At 40.9% G+C, this 14,679-nt stretch overlaps 2 protein-coding genes across 6 annotated transcripts in view; one reads left to right on the top strand and one right to left on the bottom strand.

Moving 5' to 3' along the window:
* Window positions 1–2,753, bottom strand: part of ARL13B (ADP ribosylation factor like GTPase 13B) — a 67,681-nt gene extending 64,928 nt beyond the window's left edge. For all 5 annotated transcript variants that reach the window (XM_002929314.4, XM_011237327.3, XM_034657101.1 and 2 more), the window contains exon 1: window positions 2,399–2,753. In XM_002929314.4, the coding sequence (XP_002929360.2) occupies window positions 2,399–2,457 (59 nt within the window). In that variant the 5' untranslated portion in view covers window positions 2,458–2,753. The remainder of the gene's footprint in view (window positions 1–2,398) is intronic.
* Window positions 2,754–7,356: 4,603 nt separating this feature from the next.
* Window positions 7,357–14,679, top strand: part of PROS1 (protein S) — a 60,290-nt gene continuing 52,967 nt past the window's right edge. Inside the window, exon 1 of the mRNA XM_002929313.4 lies at window positions 7,357–7,730. Coding sequence (XP_002929359.3) covers window positions 7,655–7,730 — 76 coding nt within the window. The 5' untranslated portion in view covers window positions 7,357–7,654. The remainder of the gene's footprint in view (window positions 7,731–14,679) is intronic.

The raw sequence follows: 14,679 nt of genomic DNA, 5'->3' as shown, positions 1-14,679 counted from the left end.
AGTTAAGGAATTCATGAGAGGAGAAGAAGGTGATAAAGTGTTAGTAATCCATTGCCCACTGTTAGTCTGGGGTGAAGGCCAAGAGGGAAAGGTCGTGGCTGCAGGGACAGAGGGTGGTTTACTGTGGTAGACACAGAATAATGGCTTCCCAAATATGTCTACAACCTAATCGCTGGAACCTGTGAACATGTCACCTTACATGGCAAAAGGAATCTTGCAGACATGATTAATTTACTGGGTCTTGGATGGGGAGCTTATCTTGGGAGTACCCGGGTAGAGCCCATGCAAACACAAGGGTCCCTACAAAAGGGACTCTTAAAAGTCCTGAGAAAAGATCAGAGAAGAGAGGTCTTATGCAGTTGCCTTTGAAGATGGAAGAAGGGGGCCACAAGCCAAAGACTGCAGGCAACCTCTTTTTTTTTTTTTTCCTGGAAAAGGCAAAGAAAAACAGATTCTCTCTTAGAGCCTCCAGAAGGTATACAACTCTCCTAACCAATTTTAGGCCTCTGACCTTAGAACTGTTGGATAATAAATTTGTGTTGTTTTAGGTCACTAAGGTAATAGTAATTTGTTACAGCAGCAATAGGAAACATTTAGTTTGGGTTGTTTTTTAGGTAAGAGAGGCTTGAGCATGTTTACATTCTAAAGAAAGAACAGAAGCAAAGCTTTGAAGACAAAAGACAAAGAGATCTTGTATTTTTGATAAAATTGAATAATAAATTTTGTGATAAAAGTTTAGGTTTATTCTTGTATCCCAGAAGTTTTCTCTGTGATCTCTGGCAAAATGCTGAACAACTGAAGTTCACCAGGAAATGGGAAAAAATGGAATAAAGAACATAGCCACCAGAATTAGTCTTGAAAAGGAAAACGAAACTTTCTTCCACAAACACAGAAAGGGAGGAAGGGAAAGGTATCTATACTGGTAAGTATAAAATGAATTGAGGTGGGTAAATGACTAATAGGCACTTGTCTCCTAAGATCAGAAGTATCATTCAAAGAGTGCTACCTGCAAAGCACCGAGTACTTAAATACATTTTCTTTCTCAAAATGCTGCAAGACAAAAATTATCCACATCTGACAGGGAGAAAAGCGCCAAAATTCCTAGGATTCAGACACGAATCTGTTTGACTCAAAAACACTACATTGAGAAATCTGAGGGCACCTGGGTGGCTTAGTTGGTTAAGTGTCTGCCTTCAGCTCAGGTCATGATCCCAGAGTCCTGGGATCGAGTCCCACATCAGGCTCCATGCTCAGTGTGGAATCTGCTTCTCCCTCTGCCTCTCTTCCTGCTTGTGCTCGCTTGTGCATGCTCTCTCTCTCTCAAATAAATAAATAAAATCTTAAAAAAAAAAAAAAAGAAAAGAAAAGAAATCTGGCAGACACAACCATAACCAAGTGCTCAAAGTTAACACTACGAGTAATAAGACTATCAACATCATGCACCCTTTGATACTGAGAAAGACATGTCACCTCTGTGGTATTCTTCTGCCCAACAACACCTTTATCAAATCACAAGAAAAACAAAACTTTGTTATAATTTACCCTTGGCCTAATTCCAAAATAGAACTATTAAAAAGTCAACATTATTTATAAGGAGTAACAAACTTAAGGTTTCTTTGTAGGTTAAACCTAAAAAGCATCATTTTTACTGACTCTTGCCTAGCACAGTGCCTGGCACATGGTATCTTCTCAACAAATGTGTGAATATCAAGTAGCAGGCGCTAGATCTTAATACAGCTCGCATTTCAAAATGAAAGGTTAAGAAGTGGACTCTTTCAATTAAAGGCTTAACTAGACTCCACATGAAAACTGAAGCTACACAACGGTTAAGAAAACACTTTCCATCAGCTATTCTCATTTAATACAACACTCCTGAGGCATAGATATTATCACCCCCATTTAATATATGACGAAGGTGGGGCCAAAAGTAGGTAAGTCATATAATTTATTAAGCAGTGGAGCCAGATTTCAAACGCAAGTCCTCAAAACAGGAATGAATGAGTCTGAGTGCGTGTGTATGTGTTGGAAAGGAATGGATGTTATGAAAACTATATCCCATGCTTCTCTATTAAAAAAAAATTCCCATTACAAAAGCGTCACAGGAAATATACACAACGGATAGTTTCCAATGCCGTACACAAAATCCACAACTTTTTAAAGAAATTCGAACCCATTTAAATAATAACAGTAAGCATTACTGATGAAAGCTTAAATGCAGCTAGACAAAAAGGCTACTCCTCCTATCTCTTCCTCTGAGGACAAGTCAAACTGGGAGCAAAAGCATCCCCCGCGGCCTGAGACTCTTCCCAGAGGAGAGGTGTGGCGCCCCAACCCGTCCCTCGGGGCGCAGCTGTCCCCACCCCCAAGGACTGCACCGGGACAGCGGGCTCCAGCTTACCTGACGGGCTCCCGCCACCGCTTGAACCAGCTGCAGCAATTGGCCATCAGACTGAACATGCCAGGCCGCACCTCCCGCCGCCTCCCATCCGAGCCCCGAGAGGAGATGGGCCCCTGGTTGCCCCGGGCCGAGTCCCCGGGGGGCCGCAGCCGCTCCAAGGCACCTCTGAGCCTTAGAAGTCGGGAGGGAGGTCAAGGCTGTCAGTCCCAACACCAACCCCTGATAACCGCGCCAGCGGCCCGCGAGCGAACAACGGCCTCCTCGCCCAGGCACAGCCGGGCCAAAGTCGCAGATACACAGACCCGAGCACGGTTAGCGGAGCCCTGCCAGAGAAAACCCCTCGTCGACGTGCTGACGTTCCTCCCAGGCGCGGAAGGCCCGCCCCAAGCACCGCCCATGGGCTTCTCCAATTATCGTGCGACCGTCCGTGGTGGGGGCCTCTGAGTGGCTGAAGGGGCCGACCTCCCCTTCCCCTGTGGAGGCGGGGGCGGAGAGGTGGTTCTCGTAACTAGGCAACCGGAGCGTCCAGAGAGGAGTTGAAAAATCCCTGAGGATCTTGGGCAAGGCCTCTCTGTATACCCATAAAAGATGTGTTACATGCCAGTCGAGGGTGTTGTTCCTCGTCTGTCCCTAACCCCAACTGAGATCCAGAGATCTCAGGTCTTGCGCGTGTTTTGTTTTGTTTTATGAAGCAGGGTTGGGGATCCTATGGGACTCCGGCAGACTCTGGCTTCACAACTACAGAAACGATACACTGGGGCAGTTATTATAAATTAAGGACAAGGGGAAAACTCATATGCTAACTATATAATAATTCAGATGACAGTGACGTTTTAGTCTGTATGTTTATTGCTGTTTGTTACATAAAATGTAAAATGGAATTGTGTGATATTTATTGTGTGGGGGGGTTGTGAATGCAAAAGAAATGAGTGAATATCAAGTAGCAGGTGCTAAAAGAAATAATATGCTCATTGTATAAAATGTGAAAAACACTGAAAAAGGAATAAAATGAACAAAATAAGATTTCACATTCACCACCCAAAAATAACAATTATTAACATTTTGATACATGTTTTTTCTAGGATTTTTAGATAATATTAGATGGCTAGCTATTTGGTTTCTGCAAGATGGAGATGGTGATCTGGCTGTTTTGTAATATGTTTTAGTTTATTTAAAAGGATATGTACTATCTGCATTTCTCCTTCAGATATTTTTGGAAAAGAAATGACAAGTACATTCTTGTAGGGGGAAAAAATGCACACATGATATGTAGGGACCTGTCTGTCCATTCCATTTCTAATTAAATCTATTTTTTCAAATCTTGGTAAAAGGGAGAGGGCCCTGAGATGCCCAGTGTATTCACGGGAAGACAATGGTTTACTACAACAGATTTAGTTTTTTGTTGTTTTTGTTTTGTATTTTATTTATTTATTTTATTTAGAGAGAGAGAGAGCACACATGTGCATGAGTGGGAGGCAGAGCAGATGGAGAGAGAATCTCAAGCAGACACAGAGTTCAGCATTATTCAGGACTCAATCCAAGACCCTGAGATCACGACCTGAGCTGAAATCAAGAGTCAGAGGATTAACCAACTGGTCACCCACCACCCCACAACAGATTCAGTTTTAAAATTATTCTCTCTATTACTCATTCATGTAACCCTGATTCAACTCAGATACATTTCTTACAGCTCACCGTCTCTGAACCCAAGTATCCCATCTGCAAAATGGGAATGAAAATACCTACTTTGCAGGGTTGCCAAGGTGATGAAATGAAAGAAATAAAGCTTAAGTGCAGTTTCTAACAAATAATAGCAGATTTTGAAGTTGGTGTTATCTGTCTAATAAACATTTATGGCGTGTTTCTTCCTATCTCTTTCTTCAAACTGCTAGGGAACTTGTTCACTCTTTTCATTATCCTGACTTGATAACTTCAAATTTCTTTTCAGTTGCTCAAGGCTGCATGACCTGTACTGGTTCTCCTAACTGAATCCTCCCTTCATCAGTGCCGGATGCTTTCTCTGCCCAGACTGTACTGTCCAGACACAATAATACTTCTATTCTACAGTGCTAATGAAGAAAGTTAGATTATACCTTCATGAATTTTCTTTCCTGTTATCTGTTACTTCTCAGTGAAGACATCTACCTCATCTTTTCCAAGGTTAACTTTCCTGAGACTTTGACAAAATTATGTTTCAACTTTTCTGAAATCCTGTTCCTCTGATTATTTCTTCTTGATCCAACATCTGAAATATACGGGTCTCCATTTTTTCACTAGATTTTTTTACTATAATTTCCAGGGTGGGGAGGGGGTAAGAAGGCAAGGCAGGAAAGATCTACAACTCCTCCTCAGCTATGCGCCAAATTAGTACTGTTCTGCTAACTCTTTACTTTCACAACTCAACTTTTTAAACTGGTGGCTTATCACTAAAACCCTAAAGCACTATTTTTTTTTTCTGTTCACTCTTTTTATCAATTTACTGTGATTGGGGTTCTGCCCCATTGAACTACTCAAAGCACATTTTTAAATGTAGTATATCTTCCTAATTACTAAGTCAGTTCTCATTTTCTTTTTCATCACTTAATACATTTAATACAGTCAACTCTTCTAAAGCTCTTTCCTCCCTTGAATTTTCACAATTATGTACTATTCTGGATCTCACTAGTCATTCCTCCTTCAGCTTCTCATATGTACTCTCCAAGATCTGACCTAATCCCTCTAAAACATGTTCTCTTGGAGAACTACTCCTATGCCTGAAAGGACTTACTATGTAGATGTTCCATTAACATTTCTGGAACTATACTCAACACCCCTTTTGTTCCCCAAAAATATATTCTACTTCATGTCTTCCCTCAGAACAATACATTACCAAACATTTCTGGCACCAAAATACAGCCAGTCCGTTAGTAAACTAAGTTGACTATTAGTTTTTCAATACATTAAGTGGATTGGTAGACATAAGCACTGCACACTATTTTCAGTTTTCTTTTCCTTTTCCAAACATATGAGATAGTTATTCCCATCATCTAGAAGTCATGGGACTTGCTTTGACCAGTGAAATATGAGGAAATGGAAATTGTGGAAGACTATGTTAACTTTGAAATACTATAAAATCAAAACAGTATGGAATGCTGAACAAACACAATGAGAATGTCTGCCCAGAAAGTCCTGCAATGAACTTCCCATGAGTAAGCAATAAACACTTACCTTAAATCATTGTAATTCCATGACTATTTCACCATAGTGTAATCTAGTTTATTCTGAAAGATGAAAACAACCTTGCTGTCGTTCTAGCTAAGACTCTTATTTAATCCCCCAGGGATTATTTAGCATCCTAAATGTTACTTGATTTCTTTTTCCAGCTTTATTGAGGGATAATTGACAAAATTGTAATATATTTAAAATGTACAATATGATAATAATTAACACATCCATCACCTCACATTGTTACCCTTCCTTTTTTTTCCTTTTGAGAACACACTTAAGATGTACTCTCTTAGCAAATTTCACTATATGATATAGTATAATTAACTATAGTCACCATGCTGTGAAAGGGTATATAAACTATTATATAACCTTTATCAACATCTCCCCATTTCCTTACTCCCCAGCTCCTGGCAACAACCATTCTATCTCCTGAAGTTTTTAGGAGAGCAAGATTTTTCTTTTGGGTAACTTATGTTTCTCTAACATTACCTTCTTCAAAATTTTTATATTCTTTTTTATATTGGGTATATTGGAGATGGCTATGAATGTTGTTGATTCATGATTTTGGAAGTTTTCTCTCCTTGTGAAATTTTGAGATTTTTGTGCCCTTAATTCCTCCTCATAAGATAAGGAGATTCCCAAATCGAACATTTACTTGAAAGACTCCTACCTTAAATGCATTTAAACTTAAAAGTTAAATATAGTACCTAAAGGTCATTTTGTTAAATGCTATGATTGTTAGCACACCAAAGAATTCTACAGAGATTAGAATTATATTAAGAATTAAATCACTTAGGGCTGGGAATAAACTGGTAAATAAATTGACATGGTAGAGTCAGACACAGCAAGAAGGAAAAGAATTTCAAAAAGGGAAGGGTGATAGATATATTCAATAATCCCTTCAAAAGTGTTCTTATCAGAAAAAGCGACTCTAATATCAGCTTCCATCTGGCTGGGTTACAGAACCACAGAAAGCTAGAGCTAGAAGAGACCCTTGAAAGATGATCAGCCTCTAGAATTTCACACACACACACACACACACACACACACACACACACACAAGAAATCAATTGACAGGCTCATTTGGGCAGAAATTCTGGAAGTGATTATAGTAAATATGCTTTCAGTAATACTATTTAGCACATAGGAATTGCTTTACATGTGTTATCTCTTAAATCCTTACATTAACTTTATGAAAACCCACTAGTGTCCCCATTTTACAGACGATACAACTGAGGCTTAGAGAGGTAAGCAATTTTCTTAAAGTTACAGAACTAGTAAGTGATAAAAGTATTGAGATTTGAATCAGGCGTTTAAAGCTCCAGACGCAGCCTTAAACATTACCTAACACTTTAAATGTGTATATCTAAGCACAAAATATAGAGGTTATATTGCAAAAACCAAAACGAGCTGATTGAAGGTGATGGAATTCGATACATTCTCATTTTTTTAAAACACCATAAATGCAAGAACAAAAGAAAGCCGTGGATGATCAAAACTATCCCGTTTGCTTCCATTATCTCTGTTCTCTGGCGCCTTCTTGGAGCTACTCGCTTCTAGGTTTGATTAATGTCTTCATCCCAACGTCAGTCTGTCTCTGCAGGATTTTTCCTTCTAAGCCTGGACACCCCGTCCTCTGAGTTCTCAAAGTTCCCCGGGCCACTCAGCCTCTCACCCTAGCTCGCTGGCGGTTTCTACTACGTTTCCTTCCTCTTCTCCTTGGGAAAGTTCACAGCGCGGAGACAGGGAACGCAACACGGGACGAGGAAGGATGTCTCGACTCTGTTTACTAGGCCTCCACCACTCTCCCTGAGCCCTGCCCCCAGCTTCGAAAAGCTTCCTGGAAATGTCCTCCTTATCACTTCCCCTCTCCGGCTGGGGGCTGGGAGCGGGCGGTCCCCCCCGCCCTCGGCTCCCGCTGTTCCGCCGGAGCGCTCGCTCGCAGGCGCCGCCGCGCCGCAGTCCTCAGTGAGCGGCGCCCGGGTTCGCAGGTCCCCGCCGCGACGCGCCACCGTCCTGGTCCCCGCCCGCGCCTCCGCCCGCTTCGCAATGAGGGTCCTGGGTGGGCGCTGTGGGGCGCTGCTTGCGTGCCTCGTCCTAGTGCTCCCCGTCTCCGAGGCAAACTGTGAGTAATCAATAGCGTGCTATCTTCTTTCCCCAGCAGCTCCGACTAAACTGGGAGCCCTCTCGGTAGGATTTTCTTTGCTGGGGCTGCAGCCTGCTAGAAAGTTTCCAGTAAGTGCCAGCAGTCTCCGGGCTGACGGAAGCAGCCAGAGGATCTAGCGGGCAGTGTAACGGTGGGGCAGGGGCAATATTTGCCCTGCCCTGGGAGTCAACTGTTGGCTACTGGACAGATTCAGGAACCTGGGCGACACTTAAATACCAATGAAGGAATTACAGCACCTACCCATTTGCCCTCAGCAGCTGAAATTCCCAGAGGACAAGGATGAGCACTTTCCAGTATAACAATAGTGAGAAAAAGGCAGCCTACTATGTTTTCTCTTGGTACAAGTGGCTGTCCCCAGCCGGCACCCCTTGCTGAAATTTTCCTCCCTTTTGCAATTTCTGGACTTTGAGCTTGGTTTGCTTATCGCAACATTGACAAACCAATTGTTTTAGGATCACTGCTGGTTTGCATAGCAGAAGGCAGATGTTATTTTCTAACCTTGAAATCAAAAGGTTTCTAACCTTGAAATCAAAAAGGACTGCTAAATGTTGTTTCTCAGATCATTTTGTACTAAGTATTTTTGACACTGTCACTGATCTGATGTCATGGAATGAATTCTCTGTACTTTATCTTTGTATTTCCAGTTCTTTATGTTCCCACAGGTGGGTTCAAGGCAGGATATTGAGTTTTGTCTGAAAAGTATATAAGGAAGATCAAGGCATTTAGTACATTTTCGGTTTTTTTAAAAGATTTTATTTATTTATTTATTTATTTGAGGGAGAGAAAGAGAATGCGCGCAAAAGCGGGGGGGGGGGCAGACGGAGAGGGAGAAGCGACACCTCACTGAGCAGGGAACCCCATGTGGGGCTCCATCCCAGGACCCTGGAATCCTGACCTGAGCTGAAGGCAGCAACTTAACCGACTGAGCCACCCAGGCGCCCCTTGGCATTTAGTACATTTTGATTGCCAGTTAATTTGTTTGTTTTCAAAGTTTAAGCATGATCGTTGATTAAAAATGCTTACTTGTGCTACGTTTTAGTCTCAGGAAATGGCATGGGAGAGATAAACTCTGAATTGCAAAAACTTTTAGGCTGCCTAAAGCTCCTGTGGAAACTTTTCAAAGATGGTAATTTTAGGAGAATTAAGTAGGAATTTATTAACATTCCACTAGTTTGTATTAGTTACTGATCAGGATGAATGAGGTATTTTAAAATTCTGATTTAAAGATTAAACATGATTTGTTGATCTTAAAGAGCTGCAGTATCTGCATTGCTGTTCAAACCATATCATTAAGCCTGTATGTGGACCATATGCGCAAATTCATTATTTATGTAGTTCATTACAACAATCAGATATTTGCCTGGTAACCAAAGAGGCAAAAGTAGCTTTCCAGATTCACTGCTTGTCATCACAGAAACGTGCTAAACCTTGCTTTTTGTAGAGATTGTTCCATTTTCACTGAATCTAGACAGAGTTAAAAATGATGTATATGTCAGTGCGTATTACACACAAGTAAACAAACCATACATATGGTAAAATACACCTGTTATGATAACATGGAGAAATTAATAGTACAAATATATGACATAAAGAATAATTGGCCCTAAATGACTTTATTTTAAAAAGTATGAGTAGTTTAATTGGATTAAAAATCATCTCTGGTTAACTGTTGGGGAAACTGAGGTACAGATGGAATGTTTTTACTCCCTAAGATTTTACATTTGAGATAGAATTAGAACTCTAAATGTTTGATTTATAATTCATTGATTAGTCCATGGAAATATAGTTGCTATTTTAAAGAAAAAGGTTTACAAGTCACAGTTTTAGTTTTGAGAGTTGTTAGAAACTATCCAGTTCAACTTCTTCACTTTAACAATAAAGAATTGGTCAGAGATGTTAACTGACTTTGCAGACATTTATATATATGAAAGATACTTTTACTATCTCATATTTTTAATAAATAGAAAGGGGAAGAGAGAGAGATTTAAAATATATACTGTCTACATATTCCATCATTTGCCACTAAGGGCTGTGGTGAGGAGAAACAGGAGAGAGGGAATGTTCTCTGGCTGTGCTAGTTTGGTCCTATCCAGACTTCCACTGCTAGGTGGGTGCAGTCTACCCTTGACATTACTGACTTCTATTTACTTTCTCTTTTTTACTCTCCTCTTTCCTTCTCTAATTAGTCCTTTCATTGTTTACCTTTTTTTTTTATTCCCTTTTTTTCAGAGTACAAAATGTTGCACTGATGGAGAGATTTTATTAAGTTTAGGAAGAGTCAGAGACAGTTTCTGGTACAACAACGATACCCTGTGCCATATTCTCTTACCATCAGTTCTACTCCAGGATACACAGTAATACTTCATAATAGACCTTTTCTGTCCACCAAGTTCAACATCCTCTTTACAGCTAAATGATCTATATTTATTTTATTTTTTTAAAGATTTTATTTATTTATTTGAGAGAGAGAGAGAATGTACAAGCAAGGCAGGGGGAGGTGCAGAGGGAGAGGGAGAAGCAGAGCCCCCGCTGAGCAGGGAGCCTGACATGGGGCTCGATGCCAGGACCCTGAAATGATGACCTGAGCCAAAGACAGGCAATTAACCAACTGAGCCACCCAGGTGCCCCAAAATTATCTACATTTAAACTTTCAACATATTATGAGAAAAAAATAAGAAGCCTGATAGTACACATATCAATATTCCTTAGCTACAAGCAACAATAATGAACTTTGCTAACTAAGAAAGGAAGGAAGGAAGAAGGGAGAGGGAAAAGGAAGGAAAGAAGGACGCTGAGTGGATTTATTGGAAGACTACTGAATGGCATGCTGAATAAGTAGGGCAACAGAAGCCAGGGACTTAGGCATTTCAGTGATCTGTGTAATGGGAACTCATGTGCTCACTGTGTTAGGAGCTGCTGTCAGAGGACTGGGTTCTAACTGTCTTCTAGCCTTGGGTGTCTCTGCCCATGATTGAAATTCTCGGGAGAGAGAACTTGATCATTTTGGTTGAACATGTCTCTGGAGTCCTGTGACTGATAGTTCCCTAGAATCAGGAGAAGTGTCCACACAGCTCCCACAAAGGAAGGGAAGCTGCAAAGAACGCAGAAACAAAGAAGTCTACACATGCTAATTATTGGCTGCACAACATACACACATGCCTTTCTTTCCATATACGCCATTGGGCACTTCAAGTATAATGCACATATTTTAATATAATGCAAATAACTAAGAACTCAGGTACAGCAGAAAGGACCTTCTCCTTCATAGATTCCAGTCATCATACCCAAAGAGGAAGGCTCAAGGCTCCCATTTCTCAGTTTACTGTCATCGAGTGATGTCTGTGCCTCCTCTCGTTCTGTCACAGACCCATGTCACTGTTCTGTGCGTTATGGATGAAATAATACATTGTAGTGTACCAATCCATCTCATATGCCAAAGAATAATCATGCTTAAAAGACAAGCAAAAAAATACAAGTACTTTAGGGTGGTCTGTCTTCCTTTTGAGTGGGAGCTGGTATTTGTGACCTCCTCCTACACTCCTCAGTTCACATGTCTCTTGCTTTCACACAGTTCCTTTAATGCTTGATTTTTTTGTCTTCTCTCTGAGATGAACCACACCTTTATTCATGAAGAGTCTGAGCCTTGTTGTTCCTACCTGTGGGTGGTTGTATCCGTCTCTTCTTTTACAATTTCTGTTGTGTATAATAGTCATCTTGAAGGAGCAGCACTCCTACACTTGAATTAGACGTGGCAACAATACTATTTTGCCTTGATTATTGTCATACCAGTATAATCGTCTTTTTAATTTTTTTCAACAGGAATAAAGAACTTAAAATGGCTTCATAGCCATCTCAGACTCTAATTCAGTGGAAAATATATTAGATCCCATTGTGAATGTATTTCTTCTTGGTTTACCAATTCCTAGATGAGCAAAAGACAGTTGCAAGGAAAAAAAAGGCAAAAAAAATTGAGAATGGGTCATTGAATTAGTTTCTTACGCTGCTGTAATAAAGTACCACATACTGGGTAGCTTAAACAACAGAATTTATTGTCTCTCAGTTCTGGGAACAAAGTCTAAGATTAAGGTGTCAGCAGGATTGATTCCTTCTGGGAGCTGTGAAGGAGAATGTTCACGCCTCTCTCCTCACTTCTGGGAGCCTCAGACATTTCTTGGCTTGTAGATGGCATTTTCCCTATCTTCACATCATCTTCCCTTTGTACACAAGTGTCTCTATTCCAAATTTCCTCTTTTGATAAAAAACATCAGTCATATTGGATTAGAGCACACCCTTACGGACGTTGTCTTAACTTGATCATCTGCAAAGCTCCTTTTTCCAAATAAGATCATATTTGCAAGTACTGGGGTATTAGAGGACACCATTCAATCCATAAGTCACTATGCATCATATCATGACAAGGACTTCTTCCCTTTCTACCTTTATTTCTGACCTGTGTATTTTTGCTTTAGGGAAATAAAGCACTATATATTAATGATGTCTGGTACAAAATACCCCCTTTTTTTAAAAGTAAGTTCTACGCCCAATGTGGGCCTCGAACTCATGGCCCTGAGATCAAGAGTTGCATGCTCTATGACTGAGCCAGTGAGGGGCCTCCAAAAACATACCACAATTTATAAACCACATTTTTGAAGATAGTGTTGTGTCTGAAAAGGCAGTAACAGAGCCTTCAATAATTAGTCAATCTATCATCCTACAAGACTAGCTCCTTTTAGGTATTAGAGTACACAGTAAGACCCAAGAAAACCATAACAATCATCCCATTGACTTACTTCCTTAACTGTGGAGTTAATTCCTTAGTTAGAGATAAAGTTGTGTGGCTTAGCATAAAGCTTTAAGTGAGTCTACCAATAGTGGTACCAATAGAAAAACTAAATCCAAATACAGAATGAATATCTCTAGTACAATGTGGTGCTCCTGCATGGTAAAAGAGCCCTAACTAATCAACCATCCACTAGGATCTGATGGATTTCACAATATGTCTAACATCTGACAGCAAAAGGAATGGCAGTTCTGCTGGTAAATGTGGTGTTTTTTTAGTAGTGAGAGCCCAGTGGATCTTAGTGAGGAAGAGTCTATCTAGTTGAGTCAATATGTCGTCTCCATCCTTGCCACTCTGACTAGGTTTTTTTTTTTTTTTTTACAAGTATCAAGCAACAGTAGACCAAGTGACATAGCAAGTGACAGCCTTAGCACCAAATGTGCCCACAGACTTGTGTGTTTGGCCCTCATGGCATTTAAAAATCAGGAAATTTCATCTAAAAAGTTTGTTTTATGACCTCTCCTGAAAAACAAACAAAGGAAGATCTGGCAACCCCGCATGCACCCTCCAGCATGGTAAGATTCAAAGCTGCGTTCTTGAGGTAGAATACGGTCTCTCTAGTTTGCCGCAATTCCAAGCATCCCTTGTTGCCCTTCACCAAATTCTCTTCCCTTGTTCATGGAACCTATCTGACACTTGTAGATTTTGGAGTTTGTGACCTTTGCACAAGATTGCCTTGAAAAGAAACACAACGGACAATCCTTCAGTGGACCATTATGTCCCCTCTTACTATTAAGAACTTCTCTGGTGTGGGGCTATTTTGGGAGTATTTACCTGGAACACAAATAGGCTCAGCTCTGGGCAATTCTTGCCGAACATCCCCGTCTCTAGACTTGATATCTAGCTCTTTATGGGTCTCTGAACTAGATAGACCATTTATAGCCATTCAGAAAGGAGAATAGCTCCTTATCTCACTCCAAGCAAAGTGAACAATGAGAAATACTGTGTATATGTCTGCCCATTTTGAGGTTTTCATTTCTCCAAACATTCTGTTTCTTCTCAGGATCACCCCTGAGAGAGGCTGTCGTTTGTTTGTTCATTGCAGGCTGTGGCTTCATAGCAGGTCTCCCTCTGGCTTGAGTTGGTCCGTCACAAAGAAGTACCTGTCAATTAGAGATTTGGTCTTCAGTAGGTTGATTTTCATCCTCAGTAGTTTGGTCATAGGCTTTTCCTCATGAATCTGTAAGGGGGGGGGGTTGAGGGAGGACTTCTTCACGTCAGGAGAGTAAGCAACCCGCATAGGCCACTCAGTTGTGCCTTTAGTCCCATCCTAGTCACACCACTGGAACATGTCACAGCCACACTGCTGTCACAACTAAGTTTCTGGCTGGATGGAAAAGGTAGCATCCAGTTCACAATAAGCTGTTTAAATCACCCGGTCACCAGGTGTCCTGTGGTCAGATTTGCAGACTTCACTATCCCAAAGGATGCCAAGAGCAGTTTCTCAAAGGTGGACTAATTACTGGCAGAAGGAATTGTGACTTGCTCTCATATTGTAAGGACCTTTACTGAAATTCTTCTTTGGGGGCTTGCTGTGGTATCCTGGATAGTACCAAAGTACCCTGCCATCCTAGGGACAGTTTGACACAATTGGATCTGATGGGTCACTGGCTACTCTGACTGACAGACTATTTGAATTGAACTTTGAACTAGCTAGAGAGCATTTTCTTTTTTTTCTTTTTTTTTAATAAATATTTTATTTATTTGACAGAGAAAGAGACAGCCAGCGAGAGAGGGAACACAAGCAGGGGGAGTGGGAGAGGAAGAAGCAGGCTCATAGCAGAGGAGCCTGATGTGGGGCTCGATCCCATAATGCTGGGATCACGCCCTGAGCCGAAGGCAGACGCTTAACCACTGTGCCACCCAGGCGCCCCGAGAGCATTTTCTTATTCTGGTTTCCATCTACATCTGGCAGGTTTTGGACTCATACGATAAACAGACAAGAGTAGAATACCCAAAAATGGAATATGCCTCAACAATAAAGTGTCTGACAATATGTATCCTTCCATTTCAGCGTTGAACACCCAGGTATAGAAAAACTTGTCTCTTACTTGGGCAGGAATATTC

The sequence above is a fragment of the Ailuropoda melanoleuca genome, chromosome 1, assembly GCF_002007445.2.
Source record: "Ailuropoda melanoleuca isolate Jingjing chromosome 1, ASM200744v2, whole genome shotgun sequence".
Lineage (NCBI taxonomy): Eukaryota > Metazoa > Chordata > Mammalia > Carnivora > Ursidae > Ailuropoda > Ailuropoda melanoleuca.
Note: the sequence above shows the minus strand (reverse complement) of the source record. Positions and strands in the feature narration are given on the sequence as shown.